Here is a 19,631-nt window from a genome sequence, read left to right as displayed (position 1 = left end):
AACTGAAATACCAATGTGTATGATATCTTCTCCCGTCTTCTATCTCTCAATCTATACTTCATATGGTATTGGAGCAAGATTTGCTCTAGAATTAAAAAACAAACGAGCTTAGAACAAATTCATCATAGCCATGAAATACCTTTCCCAACCAAGTAGCTAAATTAGATATAGATTGGGTTTACGAATGTTGTTTAATCAAGGATAATTGATTTACGTACGAATCTCTTGATATTCCCTTTGTAACAACATTAATTTTGAGTTATCTCATGTCAATATAATCTAATGCAATCCCAAAACAAGTTAATTTTGAGCAAACAAACAACCCTAGACAAAAAATGTAATTTAATACAATACTTAAAAGAATCTTTAATTAGTATTAATCCAGTTTTTAAATATAGATGAATTGCTAGAAAAATCATGAATTTTGGTGAAATCCTGGTCTATTCCGTTAATGAAAATCAGCTGTAAAAGTGACGACTGACGATTTTAACTTTTTTCTCAATTTCCCCACATGGTCTAATTTGAGATTGTATATAGTACGACATCCGAAAAATTTAACCAGAGCAACACCATTTGTAAACTTTATCATTTTTTTAAACAGACTTATTAAGAAATAAATTTGAAAAATGTGGGCACCAAATCAACATCATGTTACGAATTGAAAATATTGATCATAATGGAAATAGTCTATCTCACGTTCTAGTTGCTCCACTTTATTTAAATAATAATCATTCATTCCCATTATCATTGGAACGTGAAATTAACTATATCTTGATCAGTCAATAATCCCATGCGCGCCATTATGAACCAGTTATGCTAATCTCATAAAAATGTAGATAGGGATGTATTCATATCAATGTGTAAAAAACTGTTAGTAAAATTAATTTCATCTATTGATTAGGTGTGATCTAATGGTCGACATGGAAGTCACTTGGAATTTAAAAAAATAAAATAATTGAAAAGGGTAATAGTAAAGCACAATTATACATGATTTCACTACATGATATAGTTATATTTGTACATCATGTTCTATTAGTACATGATGTTAATATATGAAAATTGTATTTTTATGTACAAGTTGCACGCATTAATGTACGATATACCAATGATAATGTAGCAGCGTATGAATTCATGGATGGAAGCTATACTATATAGTATCCACAAATTCACAAATTCATACACTGACAGAAAGTAATGTACGAAATACCCATGATAATGTAGTAGTGTATGAATTTGTGGATGAAAGCTATATTATATAACATCCACAAATTCACAAATTCATACACTGACGGAAAGTAATGTACGAAATACCCATGATAATATACGATATACCCATGATAATGTAGTATCGTGTTACCCATTGGGCCGAAAGTTAACATCATTCACCAATGATTTAGTAGTCCATGGAGCTAAGGTGTAGTACCATCATATTAACATAACGTTCACTAACAGGAGGAAGTTAGATCCAGTCCCCTAGGGTTAACTTATCCATAGGACTAGGGTGTAGTATCCACAAGATTACCCTAGTGAATGTTGTGTTACTGAGTCGGTACTACACCCTAGCCTCATGGATTGCTAAACCCTTGGGGAATGGATATAACTTTCATCACTTAGTAAAAAAATTATAATCTACATTACGTAGAAGGGGCATATACATTAAAATACATTAATATTACATTATTAATACGTTAATGTATACATAAAGTTAATGTACTAATCCATATAAATAATGTAACATTAGTATATTTAAATTGCCCTTTAATGTACGAAAATTGCATAATAATGTACGGCGATGCTTTTAATCAAAACCATTAGATTAATAAATCCAAGGGATAAGGAGGGTAATGCACCCCTAGGTAGATATTCAGCATATATAAATACACCATGTTAAACATATTGATTGCATATAGGGATTTGATATGATTTAGAATGACATACTAATATGATAAAATACACATGTTAAACATATTATATATATAGTGATTTGATATGATTTGGTATGATATACTAATATTATAAAATAGACCATGTTAAACATATTTTATATATATAGTGATTTGATATGATTTGGTATGATATATTAATATTATAAAATAGACCATGTTAAACATATTTTATATATATAGTGATTTGATATGATTTGGTACGATATACTAATATGATATGCCAACGCTCATTTTGAGCAGCAACGTGAGCGCTTCTCTTTATGTCACCACCCCTATTTACATTTACTTGCTTTGGTCTTCATCAAGAGTCTCGTTTAACCATTTTTAAAAGTAACAACTCTCTCCATACCTGTCTTTTAAAAATAAAAATATTTAAACTTTCTATTTTAGGAAATCTTTAAATCCCTATACACCACTAATAAAGTGGACCAAACAATTCACTAATATTAATTCAATTACTTTTTCTCTTTCGCTCTCTTACTTTATCATTTTTTCTCTTTCTTCTCTATTAAAAATCGTACCATTTCAAAAGTTTATATTTTTGAAATAGGGATGTATTATTAGATTTTAGGTTATGTTAATGTGTATAGTGTTGTTACAACCATGCACATTTGAAGTGACTCATGTACTAAAATAAAAACATCACATAATTTATTGTCTTTTCCCCCTACACTGTAGAAATTATTGTGTCCAAAAGGTGATGGATGTTTCACATTATTTGGGATATAAAGAGCATTATTTACTTATTATTCATAAAATTTAGCTTAGGTTAATGTATTGTACTCGTATTAAAATTTACATTGTAGTATAAAGTATATTTGTTACGATTTTTACGCATAATATGTTCAACTTAGCTCTAATCAACATTTTGTTATACTCCCTCCGTCCCCCAAAGATTGTCCCGTTTTATCATTTTCGTTCGTCCTAAAAAGTTTGTCCCATTTGAGATCTTACCAAAAACAGACATTAAATACATCTTCAATCTCCTCAATGTGGGACCCTTATTCCACTACACACCTTCACTTAATACAAAGTCAAATAATTTGTTAAAATCCGCGCCACGTCAAATTGGGACAAACTTTGGGGAATGGTGGGAGTAATGAAAAAGAAGTGCTCACGTTATCGCTCAAAACCATATCAAATCTCAATATAAAAATATAGCATGTTTACCGGTATATATATAATCAAGGATAGCTATAGTTTCCGAAACAAACATGGAGGCCATTGCATCATATTTTCTGCCTCTTTTCCTTCTTCCTTTCTCTCTCTATCTCTTCTTGATCATCCTTCGAAACGCCTCCAATGATCGTAAAAACCTCCCTCCCGGCTCCCGGGGCTGGCCAATACTGGGGGAGAACCTCAAGTTCTCCCGCAGCCCAGAGAAATTCGTCACAGAAAGAATGTCAAAACACTCCCCCGAGATCTTCCAAACCTCGTTGGTGGGAGCGAAAATGGCGACGTTTTGTGGTGCTAAAGGCAACAAGTTCCTCTTCTCGAACGAGAACAAACTCCTCACCTTCTGGTTCCCTCAATCAATGCGGAGAGTCCTTTCGTTTCCCCACGTCGCCGAGAACAATATGAAGGTGGGCCCCGCCACCAAGAGCATCCTCCACCACGACCTCTTGGCGCCCGGGGCCCTCAAGAGGCACGTGCCCGCGATGGACGTGCTGGCGCGTGAGCACATGGCGCGTCACTGGAGGCCTGACTCGGTCGCGAAGGTTCTTCCGCTGGCGAAGAAGTTCACGTTCGAGCTGGCGTGCAAGCTGGTTTTGAGCGAGGTCGACCCGGGGCGCGTGAAGAGGCTCTCGGATCCGTTCACTGTGGTGACGGAGGGGATGCTCTCTGTGCCCGTGGATTTTCCCGGGACGGCCTACAGGCGCGCAATCAGAGGGGGCGAGGCGATGAGGAAGGAGTTGATGAGGATAGTCCGGGAGCGAATGGAGGAGTTGGAAGGGAGGAACGAGGGCCAGGGCCAGGGCGAGACGGGTGATTTTCTGTCGAAGATGGTGATGGCGAGGGATGAAAATGGGAAGTGTATGGGGGAGAAGGAGATTTGTACACAAGTAATTGGTATGCTTGTGGCTAGCTATGATACAACAAGCTCTGCACTTACTAGTGTCATGAATAATCTTGCTCAACTTCCCCATGTCTACAATGAGGTTTTGAAAGGTAATGTTTTTTTACATCTATTTGCTTCGTGTTTGCTTGTCCAACGAAAATAGGCCTGATTGTTACGGTTCCGAACCGGAACTTTGAGAATTTATCCGAACCAAAACCGTCGATTTTAGAACCGTGGTTCGGTTCAGGTTTGAAAATTTCCGTACCGAGTTTGTGTCGGAACGACGAAAAACCGCCGTAAAACCGTGAAACCGAGTCGGAACTGCAAAAAAATGCTGAAAACTGGCGCTTCGGAACCGTGAAAAACTGTCTGTTAGGAACAGAAACTGAAACTGAAACCGGTAATTTTGGATCCAAAACCGAAACCGCGAAACATCCTCGTGGTTCGGGTCCGCCTCGACAATTTCCAAAATCGGGCACCTCTAGGCCTGATAGGGGAAAGAATGTCTCATTAGTAAAAGCATAGATAGTATTGTGAGTGGAGAAAGAATATCACTCCTTGTTAAAGATAACACTTCCCCCATCTGCTAATTACATATCACAAGTTTTTTTTTTGTCTATCCGCCAATACTTGTTCCATTTTGCCGTTTTCGTTCATCTGCCTATATATGTTTCATTTGTTTTTATACTATTTTTTGTAATGGCCCTTATACTCTACTAACTTTATTTTACTCACATTTCATTATAAAACCAATATATAAAAATAGGACTCACCTTCCACTAATCTTTGTCCACTCAGTTTCTACTACACTTCATAAAACATGTATTATGTCACAAAAATCCGATTTGAAATCCGAATGTTCTCACCTCTTATATAAATATTCTTATGTTCTGAATTCCATCTCTCAACTTTCAAAAACAGAGCAAATGGCGATAGCAAAGTCAAAAGGCCCAGGTGAGCTGCTGACATGGGACGATATCGAGAAGATGAAGTACTCATGGAACGTCGTGCGTGAATCGCTCAGACTTACGCCTCCTTCACTAGGATCATTCAGGGAAGTGGTGACTGAATTCACCTATGCAGGTTTCACCATTCCTAAAGGATGGAAGGTATCTACTATCATTTTACTTTCTCTTCTCACAAGAATATACATTATTTCCTTTTTAGTCACCCTAGAATATGCCCTTTTAAATTTTAGAAACTCTTTTTTTTTCTAATGAAGTGAGCTTCATTCTCCACTTACAATACTTTAATTACTTTTTTCTTTACCTCTCTTACTTACCAATTTTGCATTTTAACTCATGCTGAACCCAAAGTGAATATTCTTTTGGGACGGAAAAAGTGTATTTTTTTTTCTTCATTGTTTTGTGAACTCAAACTCAAAACTCAACAATAAAAAAAAGAAATCATATACTTGCAGACGTTCTGGACAGCACACACAACCCACAAGAGTCCAGATTGCTTCCCAGATCCGGAGAGGTTTGATCCATCGCGGTTTGAGGGGAGTGGGCCAGCGCCTTACACGTTCGTTCCATTTGGAGGAGGGCCAAGAATGTGCCCCGGGAAAGAGTATGCTAGGCTTGAATTGTTGGTTATGATGCATAATGTGGTGACAAGGTTTAGACTTGAGAAGACTATCCCAAATGAGAAGATAGTTTACCATGCTACGCCTACGCCGGTCTATGGCCTCCCGCTTCGTCTTCATCCTCATCAAGAATAGGCCTTTTGGTCCTATTTAAAGTGATTGTATTTTCTTTTTAAGATGTCTCACTATCACGTTTCTTAAAATGTAAACCTCAGTTTTTCTATTTTAATTTTTTTTTATATAACTCACAAAACAATATTGGGCGGAGCGAGTGTATGAAGATCTAGATGTTGTGAGCAAATTCGCAAAATTCAGTAATGTTATGGTTTTTTATACTTGCTTAGTGCTTATAAGTGTTAACATTGTATTTAAACATTTTATTTAATCGGTACTAAATATAGAAACGTTACTGGTCATAAAATAACAAACTTGAGAAAAATTTGCTATTTTTGTTAATTTTACATTGGTGATTAAAATGGACATACAAAAATATTAATGGGAGATATCCGGATTATAAATTAGGTTAAGAGGTATTTATAGGTTGGAAAAATGTATATTTTTTAGAATAGGAGAGATTTAGGAGAGATTTGGGCAACAATTTATTTTCTTCCCGGAATTTCCACCTTCATTTCCGTCAGCTTTGATTGCACTGTTCAATGTTCGTAGAATGGTTATAACTTTCTCTACAAAACTATGATTGAGACGTGCAAGGTACTCACGCGAAGCTCTTTGGAAGACGAAGAGAATAGTATGCAATAATCACTGATAGAACTTTGACAATGCTGGGAATATCAGTTTGAACTGAGGCGGCTGAACCTTGGCCTATTTTGCACCTTTTTATGTCTTTTTCTATCAGTTATCAACAAACACGTCAAAAATACTAAATGTATTACGTATGTAATTTAAGAACATAATTTGCATGATTGACATTTAAAACGTGTCAAATCTAGTCCTTAAAAACATGCAAAATCCATGTCTTGAACTGAGGAGGTTTGAATTGCTGGTTTAGACTTGAGAAGTCTATCCTAAATTAGAAGATAGTTTACCATGCTACGCCTACGCCGGTTTACGGCCTTCCACTTCGTCTTCATCCTCATCAAAAATAGAGTATTTATCCCAAGTTTTCTGTCAGTATTGTCAGAGTGTTAGTAATAAAACGATCTTATTATGATTGTTGAATTTATAAATGATTTGTAATATTCAATAGTGTCAGGCCTTTAGATATTCCATCTTTTATTTCTCCATTCACATCTGTATTGACTCAACACCCAATAAGTTGTGCATGTAATATTTTATTTGCGCATATATAACTAAAAATGTGTTATTAATATCGTTATAAAATTAATTTCATAATCAATCTTCTCAATAAATATGAAACATTTAGTTTTTGGCACGAAATTTTATACTGTATTATTTTGTGAGTTAATAAAAAGACAGTAAAGTAATAGAAAGAGAAAAGTAAAGATAATGTTATTTGTATTTTAGGAAATGTTCCATTTTTAATGGAATAGCTAAAAAATATTTCATTTTTAATAAAATAAAAGGAATATATATATTTTTCGAGAATGAATGTAAAATTAATAAAGTTATATGAAAATAAGTACGAGTATAGTTCTATCCAAATTTCAAACCTCAAATTTTAATCCCAATTGCAAAATGACTGCAAATGATTTCAATTACTTAACTAACAGATTTTTTTACTAGAACAAAATAATTGACACTAATCAAATTAGAAATAATCAAAAGACAAGTCGTTCAGGTAAGTTTTATGTTTCACACATGTTACATGTAATAGCATTATAAATATAATTGGATTTTTAATATAATACATTAACTTAGCACATTTTTCCCTAATTAATTAGCTATCAATTAAATAAATATACATTTAAATGAGATATTTCCAAATTAGTCATTAATTGTTGACTAATATATATGTTTCCTATTAATGTATTGCTATTAAGGAAATTGAGATACTTATTCTCCTTATATATAATAATGTCTTGATTAGCACTAATTTAGTAAGAGTATATATTGTTATGATGGCCATTAATTTATTATTAATCATGTTATTGACTAACAAAATCAAATCAAATTATTATGATCAATTATTTAATTTAATTTTGATATTACTTGATTAAAAGAAAAGTTTTAATTAAATAGACAATTGTAAATAAAGTATGGGATACCATCAAATCACATAAAACGCACAAATGAGGGAAAAGGAGAGAAACAAATCCTTGAGTTGCGCCACTACACCGAAGAAAGTTCAAGGAAATCTTCTACTCCTACAATAAATCGTCAAGGTATGTTTCGATCTTATTAAGTCATTGGATTATTAAGTCATTGGATGATTACGTGAAATACATGGTGTTGAAAGATCTTACTTTATTTATGTTTAATTGTGGATTCTTGAATATACGATTGATAAATAATTGCCAACATCTCCTTCACGTCTTTCTTTGTTGTTGGAGGGGTACACCTTGTAGCAGCTTGCTGGAAATGTGCGACATAGAATCTCACCGTTTGACTTGTATGATTAATGAAATAGTCTCATAATTGAAGTATTAAATTCATATAAAACTAGGGTGACTGGTGAGTGGCCGGATTTCCTTTTAAGGGATTTAATCCTATTTATTTATAATCATGTTTATTACGTATAAGTAACCGACACACAATCAGCCATATCTTTTACTCGGTCCATCCGCTATTAATTGTATTCCCTTCTAGGGATGTCAATAGGGGCCCACCGGCTTTTGGGCCAGCCCTATTCGGATCGCGGATCAATCGGGTGCGGGCTAGTCAAGTTGCGATTTCTTTTGGATTATAAAAACTCAATCTTAACCATAAAAGCTCGGGTTTCGGGATAGTCCAACGGGTTAATCGGATTGCTACCGATAATATTAATATGCAATTAATCCAATAAATAATGATTAAAATTAGTTATATTCATAAAATATAAAATATTTAATTATGATAAATTTGAAATACATGCTTAAACTCAATCATCAACATGATCAAATACTAATATTTGAGATATTTCGTGAAATTTTAATGCATGTTTTTTAAATTTAAATAATTTTTTTACTGAATTTGAAGTTTTTAAAATATTTATCAATTATTATATTAATAAAAATTAAATATATAATTTGTATATTTAACATTAAATTGAAAGTTATTTTTTTAGTTATCTATATTATAACATTAATCAATGAAGTGTCGAATTAGGAGTAAAAAATAGAATAATAGAAATTTTATCGGGTTTTCGAGTTTGGCCCTACGAGTTGCGGGTTAATCGGGTGCGGGCTAGTCGGATTTTAATTTTATCGGGCTATAAATTTCTAACCCTAACCCTATAAATTTGGCGGGCTACACTGACCTTTCCCTTCGTCCTGCTACAAGTGTGGCGCTCCAAATCGGACGTTATTTTGCAAAAATGATACTCCATCGTAGTAGATGTCACACTTTCCTTTTTAGTTTGTCCACAAAAGATATCACATTTTCTTTTTGGAAAAAATTTCCTCTCACATCAATTATAAAATTATTTTTTCTCTCACCACTTAACATACAAAATAACATCTCTTAAAATCTCGTGCCATCTTATGCCATCTTCTTTGGGACGAAGGAAGTAATAAATAGTTAGAATAGAGATAAAGTAAAGTAAGTAAGATAATAATGTGTATACGACTCTCTTCTATATTATTCTCTCTCTTACTTTACTTTCTCTCCACCGTAACTATTTAATATTAGCTTTGCAAAACAACGGCCAAAAATAAACGTCTCACTTGTAGTGGGACCGAGAGAGTACATTTTTCAGCATACTCTTTTAGTCAGTCCATCCGCTATTAATTACTCCCTCTGTGCTCCGTCCCAACATAATTGTCACTCTTTTCCATTTTGGTTCGTAGCTTAATTATCACACTTCATTTTTACCATAAATGGTAAGTAGTTTTCACATTCTACTAACTCACTATACTCACATTTTATTATAAACTAATATAAAAATATGGGTCTCACATTCGACTCACTTTTTCAACCAACTTTTCTTTAAATTTCTTAATACTCGTGCTTAAGTTGGGACGGAGGGAGTATATATTTTAAGAAATGTAAATAAAAAGTGGTTAAAAAATATAGTGAAATATGAGTCCTACTTTTATACTTTAAACATATGCTGTAATAAATTGTGTTTTTTAGAGTGAATAAAAACTCATGTCAATGAATTCGAATGAAACATGTGTTAAATCATTTCAAAACTAGGACATAAGTAAGAACATATTGTAGTTTCATGGTATTACGTACCGGAATGAAGTTATAAGCTTAATACAATGAAGTAAAATGAGCTTGTAATGAAGACCGAAATAATTTACAATCTCATAAAAAACTAAATCTAATAGCCATAATTTTGTCTCTAGTTCGATTCGACATTGATCACAACTCTACCATGATATCTACAGTAAATCAAATAATAATATTATTGTAAAAAGATGCTCCTCTGTCCGTGAATAGGAGTCTCATTTTCTTATTTTTTCATTTTAGTCTGTCAGCGAATAGGAGTCCCGGTTCATTTTACCATAAATGGTAATAAAGTCTCACCTTCCACTAATTCATTTCACTCACATTTTATTTAAAACTAATATACATAAGTGGGGACCTATTCCACTAACTTTTTTTCACTCACTTTTCTTTAATATTTTTTAATGGCGGACGAAGGGAGTATAATACATTTATAAACTATGGAAAAGATATGATAGTTGAATAGTAAATAAATAAAAAGATATTGGGGATATTGATATGCTCGTATCAGTAAAATTCAACGATAATAGTGATTCGATTTTCTTTTGGATTGGATCGGTTTGAACATTAAATTATACCACTTATAGATCGAAGTCTACGTAGTTTGAGAGTTGAAAACTAATTCGAATGTCTCCCATTTTCATCCAATTTAACATTAAATCTTGAAGCATTTCGTTTCTATACATTTTAATTTTGTCAGTCCATACTCATCTTGTCAACATATCAATGGATACCTTAATTCCATTTCTTCTTCCTCTCCTCCTTCTTCCTCTCTCTGTATACCTCATCTTTTCCATCCGGAAAAGGGATAAAAACCCTCCTCCAGGCTCCATGGGTTGGCCGGTTCTCGGAGAAAACATGGAGCTCGCCCGTATAGGCTCACAGAAGCTAGTGAAAGAGAGAATGCAAAAATACTCTCGAGATGCATTCAAAACCTCCTTGTTTGGAGAGAAAATAGCCGTGCTATGCGGCGCACAAGGCAACAAGTTCATCTTCAACAACCACTGCGAGCTCTTCGCTCCATGGTCGCCTCCTTCAATGGTCAAGGCCATGTTCCCGGATCTCGAAAGAACCAGGCATCTAGAGCCAAAGGCCACTTTCTACAACTTCCACTACGACATCCTCAAGCCGGACTCCTTGAAGAAGTATGTCCCCATGATGGACTTATTGTCTTATGAACATTTTGAAACCAAATGGAGAGGTGCCTCAGTGGTGGAGGCTCTTCCGTTGGCGAAGAAGTACGCCCTCTCGTTGGCGTGCAGGATATTCATGAACATGGAGGGTTGGGATCACACGGGCGATTTCTTGAAATCCTTTTCTCTTCTCACAAAAGGAATCCTTTCTTTGCCGATAAACTTGCCTGGGACGGCCCTGAACCGTGCGGTGAAAGGAGGGAGAGTGGTTCGTAATGAGCTGATGAGGATCACGGAGGAGAGGAGGAGGGAGATGAGGGAGGCCGAGAGCAAGGGAGAGGACTTGCTGTCGAAGATGGTGGTGGAAACGAATGAAGATGGGGAATACATGAGTGATAGCGCCATTGCTAATGTCTTTATTGGGTTGCTTGTTGGAGCTGAGTATGAAATCTCTTCATTGATCACTATTGTCATATATTATCTTGCTGAGCTTCCCCACATTTACAATCAGGTTTTGGAAGGTACGTTTTCAGAGTGTTTCGAATCAAATAGTTATACTAAGATAGAGAATTATATTTGAACATTTCAAATTGTTTGATATCATATTTAAGCTTAACTCAAAGCCTAAAATAAGACGAGGGCTCATCTCATCTTGCCAAAATTATAACTTTAACCATGTTTATTTAACTCACCAATTTGTCAAGTTAAGCCATTGTTATTTAATACTACTATACAAATTTAGATAATTTATTTTCTATCAAACAACTGTTGAAAAGTAAAATGCGGAAAATAAAATACTATTGCAGAAAGTAAAAGACGGGGAGAACTTTAAAGACTACATTGTGAATGACTTGGGTTAAATTCTCTCAATGGTTACACAACCTTTTATAGGCACTAATTCTAACTATACATGGAAAATATATTCTAATTATACTAATTTCCTTTTTATTGATTTTCCATAATCTTTAATTGATTTCCTCTTTATTCTAACCATAACTTTCTCTATTGCATTCTTGTTCTCCAATTAATTGATTTTCTTATTCCAACACTCCCCCTCAAGTTGAGTATCGAGTTTTTCGACACTTAACTTGCACGATCTTTAGTTTGATAAATAGTTTATACTCGTATTTAAGAGTTCTTCAATTTCCATTAACAGTTTATGCTCGTATCATAGAGCTTCTTCAATTTTTCTTCATTGAAAGTTTAGGCTCTTATCAAGGAGCTCTTCATTCATCATTAAAAGTTTACACTCGTTTTCAAGGAGTTCTTCAATTTTCTGATGACGGTTTTAACTCGTGTCAAGGAGCTCTTCAATTTTTTGTTGGCAGTTTTAAATCGTGTCAAGGAGTTTGTCTAAACAGTTTTAACTCATGTTCAGGAGTTTGTTTAAATAGTTTTTACTCATATTTAGGAGCTATTTTAGATAGTTTTAGCTCGTATCAAGGAGCCATCTTTGACAGTTTTAACTCATATCAAAGAGCTAACTTAGATAGTTTTAGCTCGTATCTAGGAGCCATCAGACAGTTTTGACTCTTGTCGAGGAGCTATCTTAGACAGTTTTGACTCTTGTCGAGGAGCTAATTCAGACAGTTTTTGCTCATATCTAGGAGCCATCTTAGACAGGGTTCCATTCCCACTAGCTCTTCCCAGCGGCTGTTTGGCGACGCTATCTCTCTCCCCCTCGCCGCGCAGACATTGGCGACGCTATATCCCTCCCCCTCGCCGAGCAGACGTTGGCTGGTCCGCCCTCGTCCTCGGAAATTCTCTCCTTCATTCTGAACCATTTCTATCTGAAGCTATCTTCTCTGGCATAGGCGCTGCTCCAATCATCTCGAATAATTATCCGGCTGGGGCTAACCTCTCCTCCTCGGCCTGATAATTCTTCGACTGCTTTGTCTCCTTACCCAAATGCCCTGCTGTTGGTCATAGCAAGCTTCTCACGGGTCATTCTGGCGGTACTTTCTCAAGCCAGATCTGATTGTTTGGTCGGATACTTTCTCTCTCCCTCGGCCAAACAAACTGTGAACTTCTTCTTATTATCTTCTTATCTTTACTGCTGTTGTTTTCTCTTTGGCTGTAGTCAGCCTTCTTCTCCGGGCGTGGTTGCTCAGGGTTGGCCACTAGCCTTTCATCTTCTCAGCTCGATGAATTTTCCAGCTGGGGTTGTTCACTCCCCCTCAGCCAGAGATTCAGCAGTTGAATTTGTGATGGTTTTTGTTGGATCAGATTTGTAATTGGGGCTGCTATTGCTCTCTCTCTTGCACTTTAGACGACGGCTCCCATTCATGCATCCGGCTCCTATCTCGTAAATGTTCTCTCTTCCTCCGTCACATGGATTTTAGCAGCATCTGTATATGTATTTTCTTTGGATATTTTCTCACTTGATTTTATTATCTCCTCCTTCATAGATGTTTTCATAGATGTTTTCACTTGCTCTGTCATACGAATTTGAGCGGCATATGCATATGTTTCTGCTTGGATATATTCTAAGCTATTCCAATTTCTTCCTCCTCTATAAATATTTTCTCTTCCTCCGTAATAGGACGTTCAGCATCTGTATATGTATTTTCTTTGGATATTTTCTCACTTGATTTTATTATCTCCTCCTTCATAGATGTTTTCACTTGCTCTGTCATACGAATTTGAGCGGCATATGCATATGTTTCTGCTTGGATATTTTCTAAGCTATTCCAATTTCTTCCTCCTCTATAAATATTTTCTACAACAACGAAAAAAATCTTATATCTGCATATCTTGACATGAAACCCGTATTTCTTAGCATGTTTTATATATCTTCTCACATCTCGCCTATTTTATCAAACGATTCCTTAATATGTAGGACTAAATTGTTTTTTTTAACTAATGTATTGGAGTGATTTTGGAGTTTAGTCTTTGTTTTAATGATGAACGCATGTTTGGTAGAGTAGATAACTCATTTTGATCATATAATTCCATCCTTAATGAGTTATCTACCCACCTGTGATTTTTATAGTAATGACCGAAATTTTGCTTTGGACAGAACAAATGGAGATTGCGAAATCGAAAGGCCCAAATGAGCATCTGACGATGAAGGATTTGGAGAAGATGAAGTACACGTGGGACGTGGTGCGCGAGTGCTTGAGGCTAACACCGCCTTCACTAGGAGCATTCAAAGAGAGCACTGCTGAATTCACTTTTGCCGGTTTCACCATTCCTAAAGGATGGAAGGTGAGATTTATTTATTTATTAGTATTTTAACAACACATCGGTCTAATCACTGGTCAAACTTGTCCGACCTATTGAACCATGACCTACAATAGCTCTTTTTGGTTTACTTATCTATCCAATTTTTAAAACATTTCATAAATCTCGTGTCATTGACCCCTTCTCGGACTAGATTTGTTGACTGATTAAATATCTTAAATTCCATTTGCACTCATTATTTAACCAAAACCTAGCGCTAATTACCCAATAAACACAACTACCAAGGATCCATTAAAATTCAATGCCTTCACTTCACATGATTACATCAAATTTATAGTAGATGGAGTACTTTACTTATCAAGAATAATCATGAACTATGTAGGTAATGTGGACGTCTCATTCATCCCACATGAACCCTGACTACTTCCAGGAGCCGGAGAAGTTTGATCCATTACGGTTTGAGGGGAGTGGGCCGGAACCTTACACGTACGTACCGTTTGGAGGAGGAGCGCGTATGTGCCCCGGGAGAAGCTATACTAAGCTTGTAACATTGGTGTTCACCCACAATTTGGTGACAAGGTTTAGACTTGAAAAGGTCATTCCAAATGAAAAGATGTTGTTCAGTGTTTCTCCTACACCAGCTCACGGCCTTCCCCTTCGCCTCCATCCTCATAAAAAATAGATCAATTTCTTCTTGGTCAATTGTCTTGAGTTACTATATCTTGTTTATGTTGTATTGTCTGATAATGATATGTGAACATTAAGAGTTGTCAATGAAATTCCAGTATATGATAATTATACTTCATTTGTCCCATAAAAAATATGGACATGATATCACGGGAATTAAGACAAAAATGGTAAAGGAAAATAGATGAGTGGAGGGTGGTTAAAGTAGTGTTAGTAGATATTGGGACAAACATTAGTTTTGGTGATTAAATGGAGGAATAAGTTGTAAATAAGTTGATGTACATGAGTAATAAACTGGGATAATTTTCCATAAATCGAAATGCCCGTAATTTTATAGGATGGACGAAATAAAAAATAAATATATTTTTATGGGACGGATGAAGTACTAGTTAACTGCTTCTAAAAATATTTTAATCAAATAAACAATTAAACATACTCACATTAAATATATGAATAATGAAAAGAAAGATCGAAAGCTAAATTTGACAACAAAAGGATAAAAAAAAAGAAAAAGAGTAATGATTACAACATTAAGAGTAAGTATATAAGAAAATGAAGTTCTTTTAAAAAAAAATGCTTATACTTAACAATAAGAATAGTATATTTAATACATATAATCGTAATTTTTTTAATTATTATACGGTTGTTAACATTTTAATATCTATTTCATTTTATTTGTTATTCTACACTGATGAGGCCAATTTCATGCATCGGTTATGGGGCTAAATTCAGTGATTTCCAGGGTCTAACACATGTTTTAAGTCAGGTGTGTAGAGAAATCCGCCAGGCCTAGGAAATGAAGGAGAACATCTGCCAGGCGGAGGAAAGAAGCAGAAAAGGGAGCAAAAGAGCATCAATTAACCAGGCGGAGGAAATTTCTAGGAGAAGGGAAAATAGGAGAATTCAAAGAAGAGTCTAGAAGCTAAAGTCCCCGTCTATAAATAGTGGAGCACGAATCTACAATCTGCATCATTCTCACGCTCTAGCTCTTAGCTCACGCTTTTCACACACTATTCTCCACACACTGCACTAGTATGGAGTAATTCAAGGGGGTTTCGTCTGTTTGTTCGTTTGATCGTGACGTAACACCGTCCTCAGGGAGGGCGAAGATACAATTGTTCTTAAAATTTCTGTGTTTGTAGGTTTTGTGCCGAGACTTCGACGTTTGAAGCTCCGCGTCCGTTGAATCTGTGTTGAATCTCTAAATATTTTAGCTATGAAAGTGTAACACCCCAACTTTTGATATCTTTTGTTATTCTCGAAAGAGCGTTAAACTTTAAATCGAACGCTGTCCATGTTATATTTTGAAAACTTATGGGGTTGTTATCCAAGAACTAAGTACTATTTTGTGATTTTGATTTATGAATCAAGGGCTGAAGTATTTTCACGTTTATTTCCATTTACGCGATCAAAGTGAAGAAAACTTCGATCAAACTAGACGATTAAAGGAGAATTGGACATTTAGGATTGGTCAAGAGTATTTTCAAATTTCGTTTAGTACAAGAGAACTTAAGCCCAAAATAAATAATGGATCAAGAACATGTTTCAGATTATACAAAAAAAATGTATATAGATTTCGGGCCTCTTCTTATCCAGCCAAATGTCTTTTCTTCGGCCCACTCAAAACTCGGCCCAATAGCTTGAAGATCAGCCACATAGGGCCTCAACCGATTGTCACCTGTTTAGCTAACAACACTCCTATGCCTGCATGATAAATCCAAATTCAGTTAAGGAAAAGCAAGTGAGGAGTTATTGAAGATGAGTACACCTACACAAAATGTCAAAAGTAGTTAACAAAGAGCCAAGGAAGAGCTGGGTTGTCCCTAATCAAAATCTGGGTTGTCCCTAATCAAAATATTGACCAAATCCCAAAAGGTCGCAGGAGCTGCAACAAGAAGACAAACTCCATTAAGGTCTAAGCAAGAAGAAGCCAAGAGAGCAGATTTCTCTCTGCACACATCCCTCTGCCAAAATCCCAACAACCAAGCAGATTTTCAGCCTATATATATACATGTATACATAGCCAGTTCCATCCTCTCCCCACCATTTTCGACCCCCAAAAATCCACAAGTGACGGAGGAGTAACGAGGGAGGAAGGCAGTGGCTGTGCGAGAGGGCAGCCCGGTAAACCAAGAGGAATCACCAAGCCAAGGTAATCTCCCAACACCACCCTTTGCATCACGTTAGAAATCCCACATCTTTAAAACTTAGAACCATAGATGCTCAAGAACACATAAATTTTAGAGTTCAATACCATAGCTTTCAAATGAAACAGAAAACCAAATAGTGCACCACTGTGAACTAGCCAAACCACCAAGTAATAACATCCCAAACATCGAACATAATTATGTTAAGTAGCAAACTGGATAGAAGGCTTAGCTTAGCATATGGGGCTATCCGGCGAGGGTCGAGTGACGACGGAGCTCCGGAGAGCCGACAGGGGCAGCAGCCGCAGCTGTTGCCGGCGCTCCGAGTGAAGATAGAGAAAAGGGCGATGACGACCCCCGAGTTCCACGCACGACGGAGAAAGAGACGGAGGGAGAAAGGCGATGCCTTTCCCCTCAATTGATGACTCTGCCGGAGCAGCAACGCGAACCGTCGGCGGCGATCGCCGGAGAGGAAAGGCGGCGATGGCTGGTCCACTGGAGCCGTCGCCGAGCGACGCAGCAGGCGGCAGCCCTGCTCGTCGAGCAGCCGAGGACTCCTCCGAACTCGACGGAGGGAGAGAACCCGATGGAGGAGGGAGTATCCGCTGACGGGACTCCGAGATCCCGTCGAGGTAGCGGCGATTTTCGCCGGAGAAGAGAGGCACTGCTGCTGTTCTGAAATTTAGGGATTTTGACTAAAATTGAGAAGAGAGAAGTCACGTTGGAAGGGAGTATATGTTTGGGTTGACTCCAATTTTAATTAATTGGTTTGGGCCGGAAGTGATAAATTAAGGAGTTTGGGCCATCATTTAATTAGTTAGTGACCTGGGCCAGAGGGCTAATTAATTTAAAGGGGCCAAGGAGGACTTAAATATTGAGCCAAGGTTGTTTAAGAAATGGGCTGACTTTTAATCGGTAGAAAATTTAGAGACGCCAGAAAAGGGAAACGACGTTCTCAAGTCATGAAAATAATCATGTTTATGAAAGAAATGCTATTAATTAAATTTCCCGATTTAATTAATATGCAAGTTTAGTGAACAAAGAATAAAAGAAATTAATTAGGGCATGCATTCCTATAAGTATGAGATTTTGTCTCGAGTCTAATTAGTATGTCGTTATGTTATGTTTTTCACAAAGGACTATCTCCGCGAGTTAAGATCAGAGCGAGAAATTCAAGTAAAGAACAAGGTGGGCTTTCGAACTAAAGTGTTTTTTTACGTGGGCTTTTCTAACCTACACTATGATTGTAGGCTTTCTATTTAAGATACGACGATGCCTTTATATTTAAAGTACAGTTTTTATGAAAAGTGCTATTGTGAAATGATATTACGTGAGCCTTATACGAATGTGCTTTCAGTTATTTACATTTTCAGTACGAATGCTTTCAGTTATTTTAGTTATCAGTATGTTTTGTCTTGCCAAGTTTTGTTTTGAACTTTGCCTATCTGTTTGTCTAGCAAGGGCGACGTCCCTACTAGACCAAGAGTTCGTGAATTTCGGTTCACCAGGAATTAGTGAATGCGGGTTTGTAAGTGGGGTCAGCCCATACATACCCGGTTCACTCAGTTTCAGATATGGTATTTGTTCCAGGAAAAATAGACTACAGTCACAGTTTTTATATAGAAATGCTTTTAGTGTCCTCGGGCCTTTTAAGATAAAACCCCGAGCTCACTCAGTAGTGGCTTGACAAAACCAGTTTTCTTTTCAGTAAAATATACTTCGGCACGTGTCCACTGAGTACACCAAGTACTCAGCCCTGCATATGTTTTAAAAATGTGCAGGTTGAGCAGTGATGACGGCGGGCGGTGTTGAGCACAGACAAATGAAGATCCTTCGATAGAATAGTACTTGGATGCGTCGTGTCTCCATACACGATGCCATCTGCTCTTGACTCTTCCGCTGCAATGTAAAAGTCGAGTTTACACTCCTTGTATTATGCATTCTGATATATATTATTCCAAGTTATTTCAGTTCAAGTTCAGTTGTGCCACCGTTTTCCCCCTTTCTTCCCCGCTTCTTTCATCCTCCCCTAGTCGCGATCAACCGAGCTTTCTATCCTTAGGAAGTGCGGTCGTGACATTATATCTAATTTTCATTTCTCTTACTTTATTCTATCTTCATTAACTCACAAAATAATAGTACTACATAAAATTTCATACCGAAAAGCAAATGTTTCATATTATTGGAACGGATGGAGTGTTTACGAGACACATCAGATAGCAAAAATGGTCTAATTTTATGGAATGGACCAACTTTTGGAGAAGTTTCAACTAATGTTTCATTAATACAAGCATATAAATAATAAGAATACCCGGAAGTGTTATATTGCTAACTCATAACTTAATTGCTAACTACAACTAAATAATAGTCATTAGATATTCAAATTAAGGGCTTAGATCATTAATCCTTAAATGTCAGTACGATCAACGAAAAACGTCAATAAGGCCATTGGATTAATTCCAAAAAATATCAATAGGGGTATTAATGTCAATTAACTACATGTTTAGTTATAACTAACTTTTAAAAGAAATCTCAAACCTTTAAATTCATATAACATTATCAAATTAAAGATAATTTCATAAGGATTCCAACGATATCATA

General features: G+C 36.1%; 2 protein-coding genes and 2 long non-coding RNA genes across 5 annotated transcripts; 3 read left to right on the top strand and 1 right to left on the bottom strand.

Annotated features, from left to right (window-relative positions):
* Positions 1 to 3,160: 3,160 nt before the first annotated feature.
* LOC125206062 (beta-amyrin 6-beta-monooxygenase-like) lies at positions 3,161 to 5,918 on the top strand. Its single transcript, XM_048105347.1, has 3 exons — positions 3,161 to 4,115; positions 4,927 to 5,114; positions 5,426 to 5,918. Exons 1-3 carry the CDS (start codon positions 3,161 to 3,163, stop codon positions 5,723 to 5,725), a joined length of 1,443 nt encoding a protein of 480 aa, XP_047961304.1. The 3' UTR covers positions 5,726 to 5,918.
* Positions 5,919 to 10,606: 4,688 nt separating this feature from the next.
* Positions 10,607 to 14,878, top strand: LOC125206064 (beta-amyrin 6-beta-monooxygenase-like). Its single transcript, XM_048105348.1, has 3 exons — positions 10,607 to 11,534; positions 14,033 to 14,220; positions 14,579 to 14,878. Exons 1-3 carry the CDS (start codon positions 10,607 to 10,609, stop codon positions 14,876 to 14,878), a joined length of 1,416 nt encoding a protein of 471 aa, XP_047961305.1.
* Positions 14,879 to 16,325: 1,447 nt separating this feature from the next.
* On the bottom strand, positions 16,326 to 17,256 carry LOC125206066. The gene is made up of 2 exons (XR_007173896.1): positions 16,656 to 17,256; positions 16,326 to 16,587 (listed from the first exon to the last, which is right to left on the bottom strand). It is a non-coding gene; the product is annotated as an uncharacterized LOC125206066 (long non-coding RNA).
* LOC125206067 lies at positions 16,941 to 19,006 on the top strand. 2 transcript variants are annotated; one of them, XR_007173898.1, is made up of 3 exons: positions 16,941 to 17,035; positions 18,168 to 18,218; positions 18,812 to 19,006. It is a non-coding gene; the product is annotated as an uncharacterized LOC125206067 (long non-coding RNA). The 2 variants fall into 2 exon arrangements; XR_007173897.1 differs by lacking the exon at positions 18,168 to 18,218 and having other exon boundaries at positions 16,970 to 17,035.
* The last annotated feature ends 625 nt before the right edge of the window (positions 19,007 to 19,631 follow it).

Source organism: Salvia hispanica, chromosome 2 (genome assembly GCF_023119035.1).
Source record: "Salvia hispanica cultivar TCC Black 2014 chromosome 2, UniMelb_Shisp_WGS_1.0, whole genome shotgun sequence".
In the NCBI taxonomy this organism is placed as follows: domain Eukaryota; kingdom Viridiplantae; phylum Streptophyta; class Magnoliopsida; order Lamiales; family Lamiaceae; genus Salvia; species Salvia hispanica.
This window is presented reverse-complemented; position numbering and strand designations above follow the sequence as displayed.

What these genes read in the sequence shown, in the direction of transcription:
- LOC125206062 (XM_048105347.1), top strand. Translation starts at nt 3,161, where the DNA reads ATGGAGGCCATTGCATCATATTTTCTGCCTCTTTTCCTTCTTCCTTTC. An exon ending in CTACAATGAGGTTTTGAAAG is followed by an intron (nt 4,116 to 4,926) that starts GTAATGTTTTTT and finishes TTTCAAAAACAG; the next exon opens with AGCAAATGGCGATAGCAAAG. An exon ending in CCATTCCTAAAGGATGGAAG is followed by an intron (nt 5,115 to 5,425) that starts GTATCTACTATC and finishes ATATACTTGCAG; the next exon opens with ACGTTCTGGACAGCACACAC.
- LOC125206064 (XM_048105348.1), top strand. Translation starts at nt 10,607, where the DNA reads ATGGATACCTTAATTCCATTTCTTCTTCCTCTCCTCCTTCTTCCTCTC. An exon ending in TTACAATCAGGTTTTGGAAG is followed by an intron (nt 11,535 to 14,032) that starts GTACGTTTTCAG and finishes TGCTTTGGACAG; the next exon opens with AACAAATGGAGATTGCGAAA. An exon ending in CCATTCCTAAAGGATGGAAG is followed by an intron (nt 14,221 to 14,578) that starts GTGAGATTTATT and finishes TGAACTATGTAG; the next exon opens with GTAATGTGGACGTCTCATTC.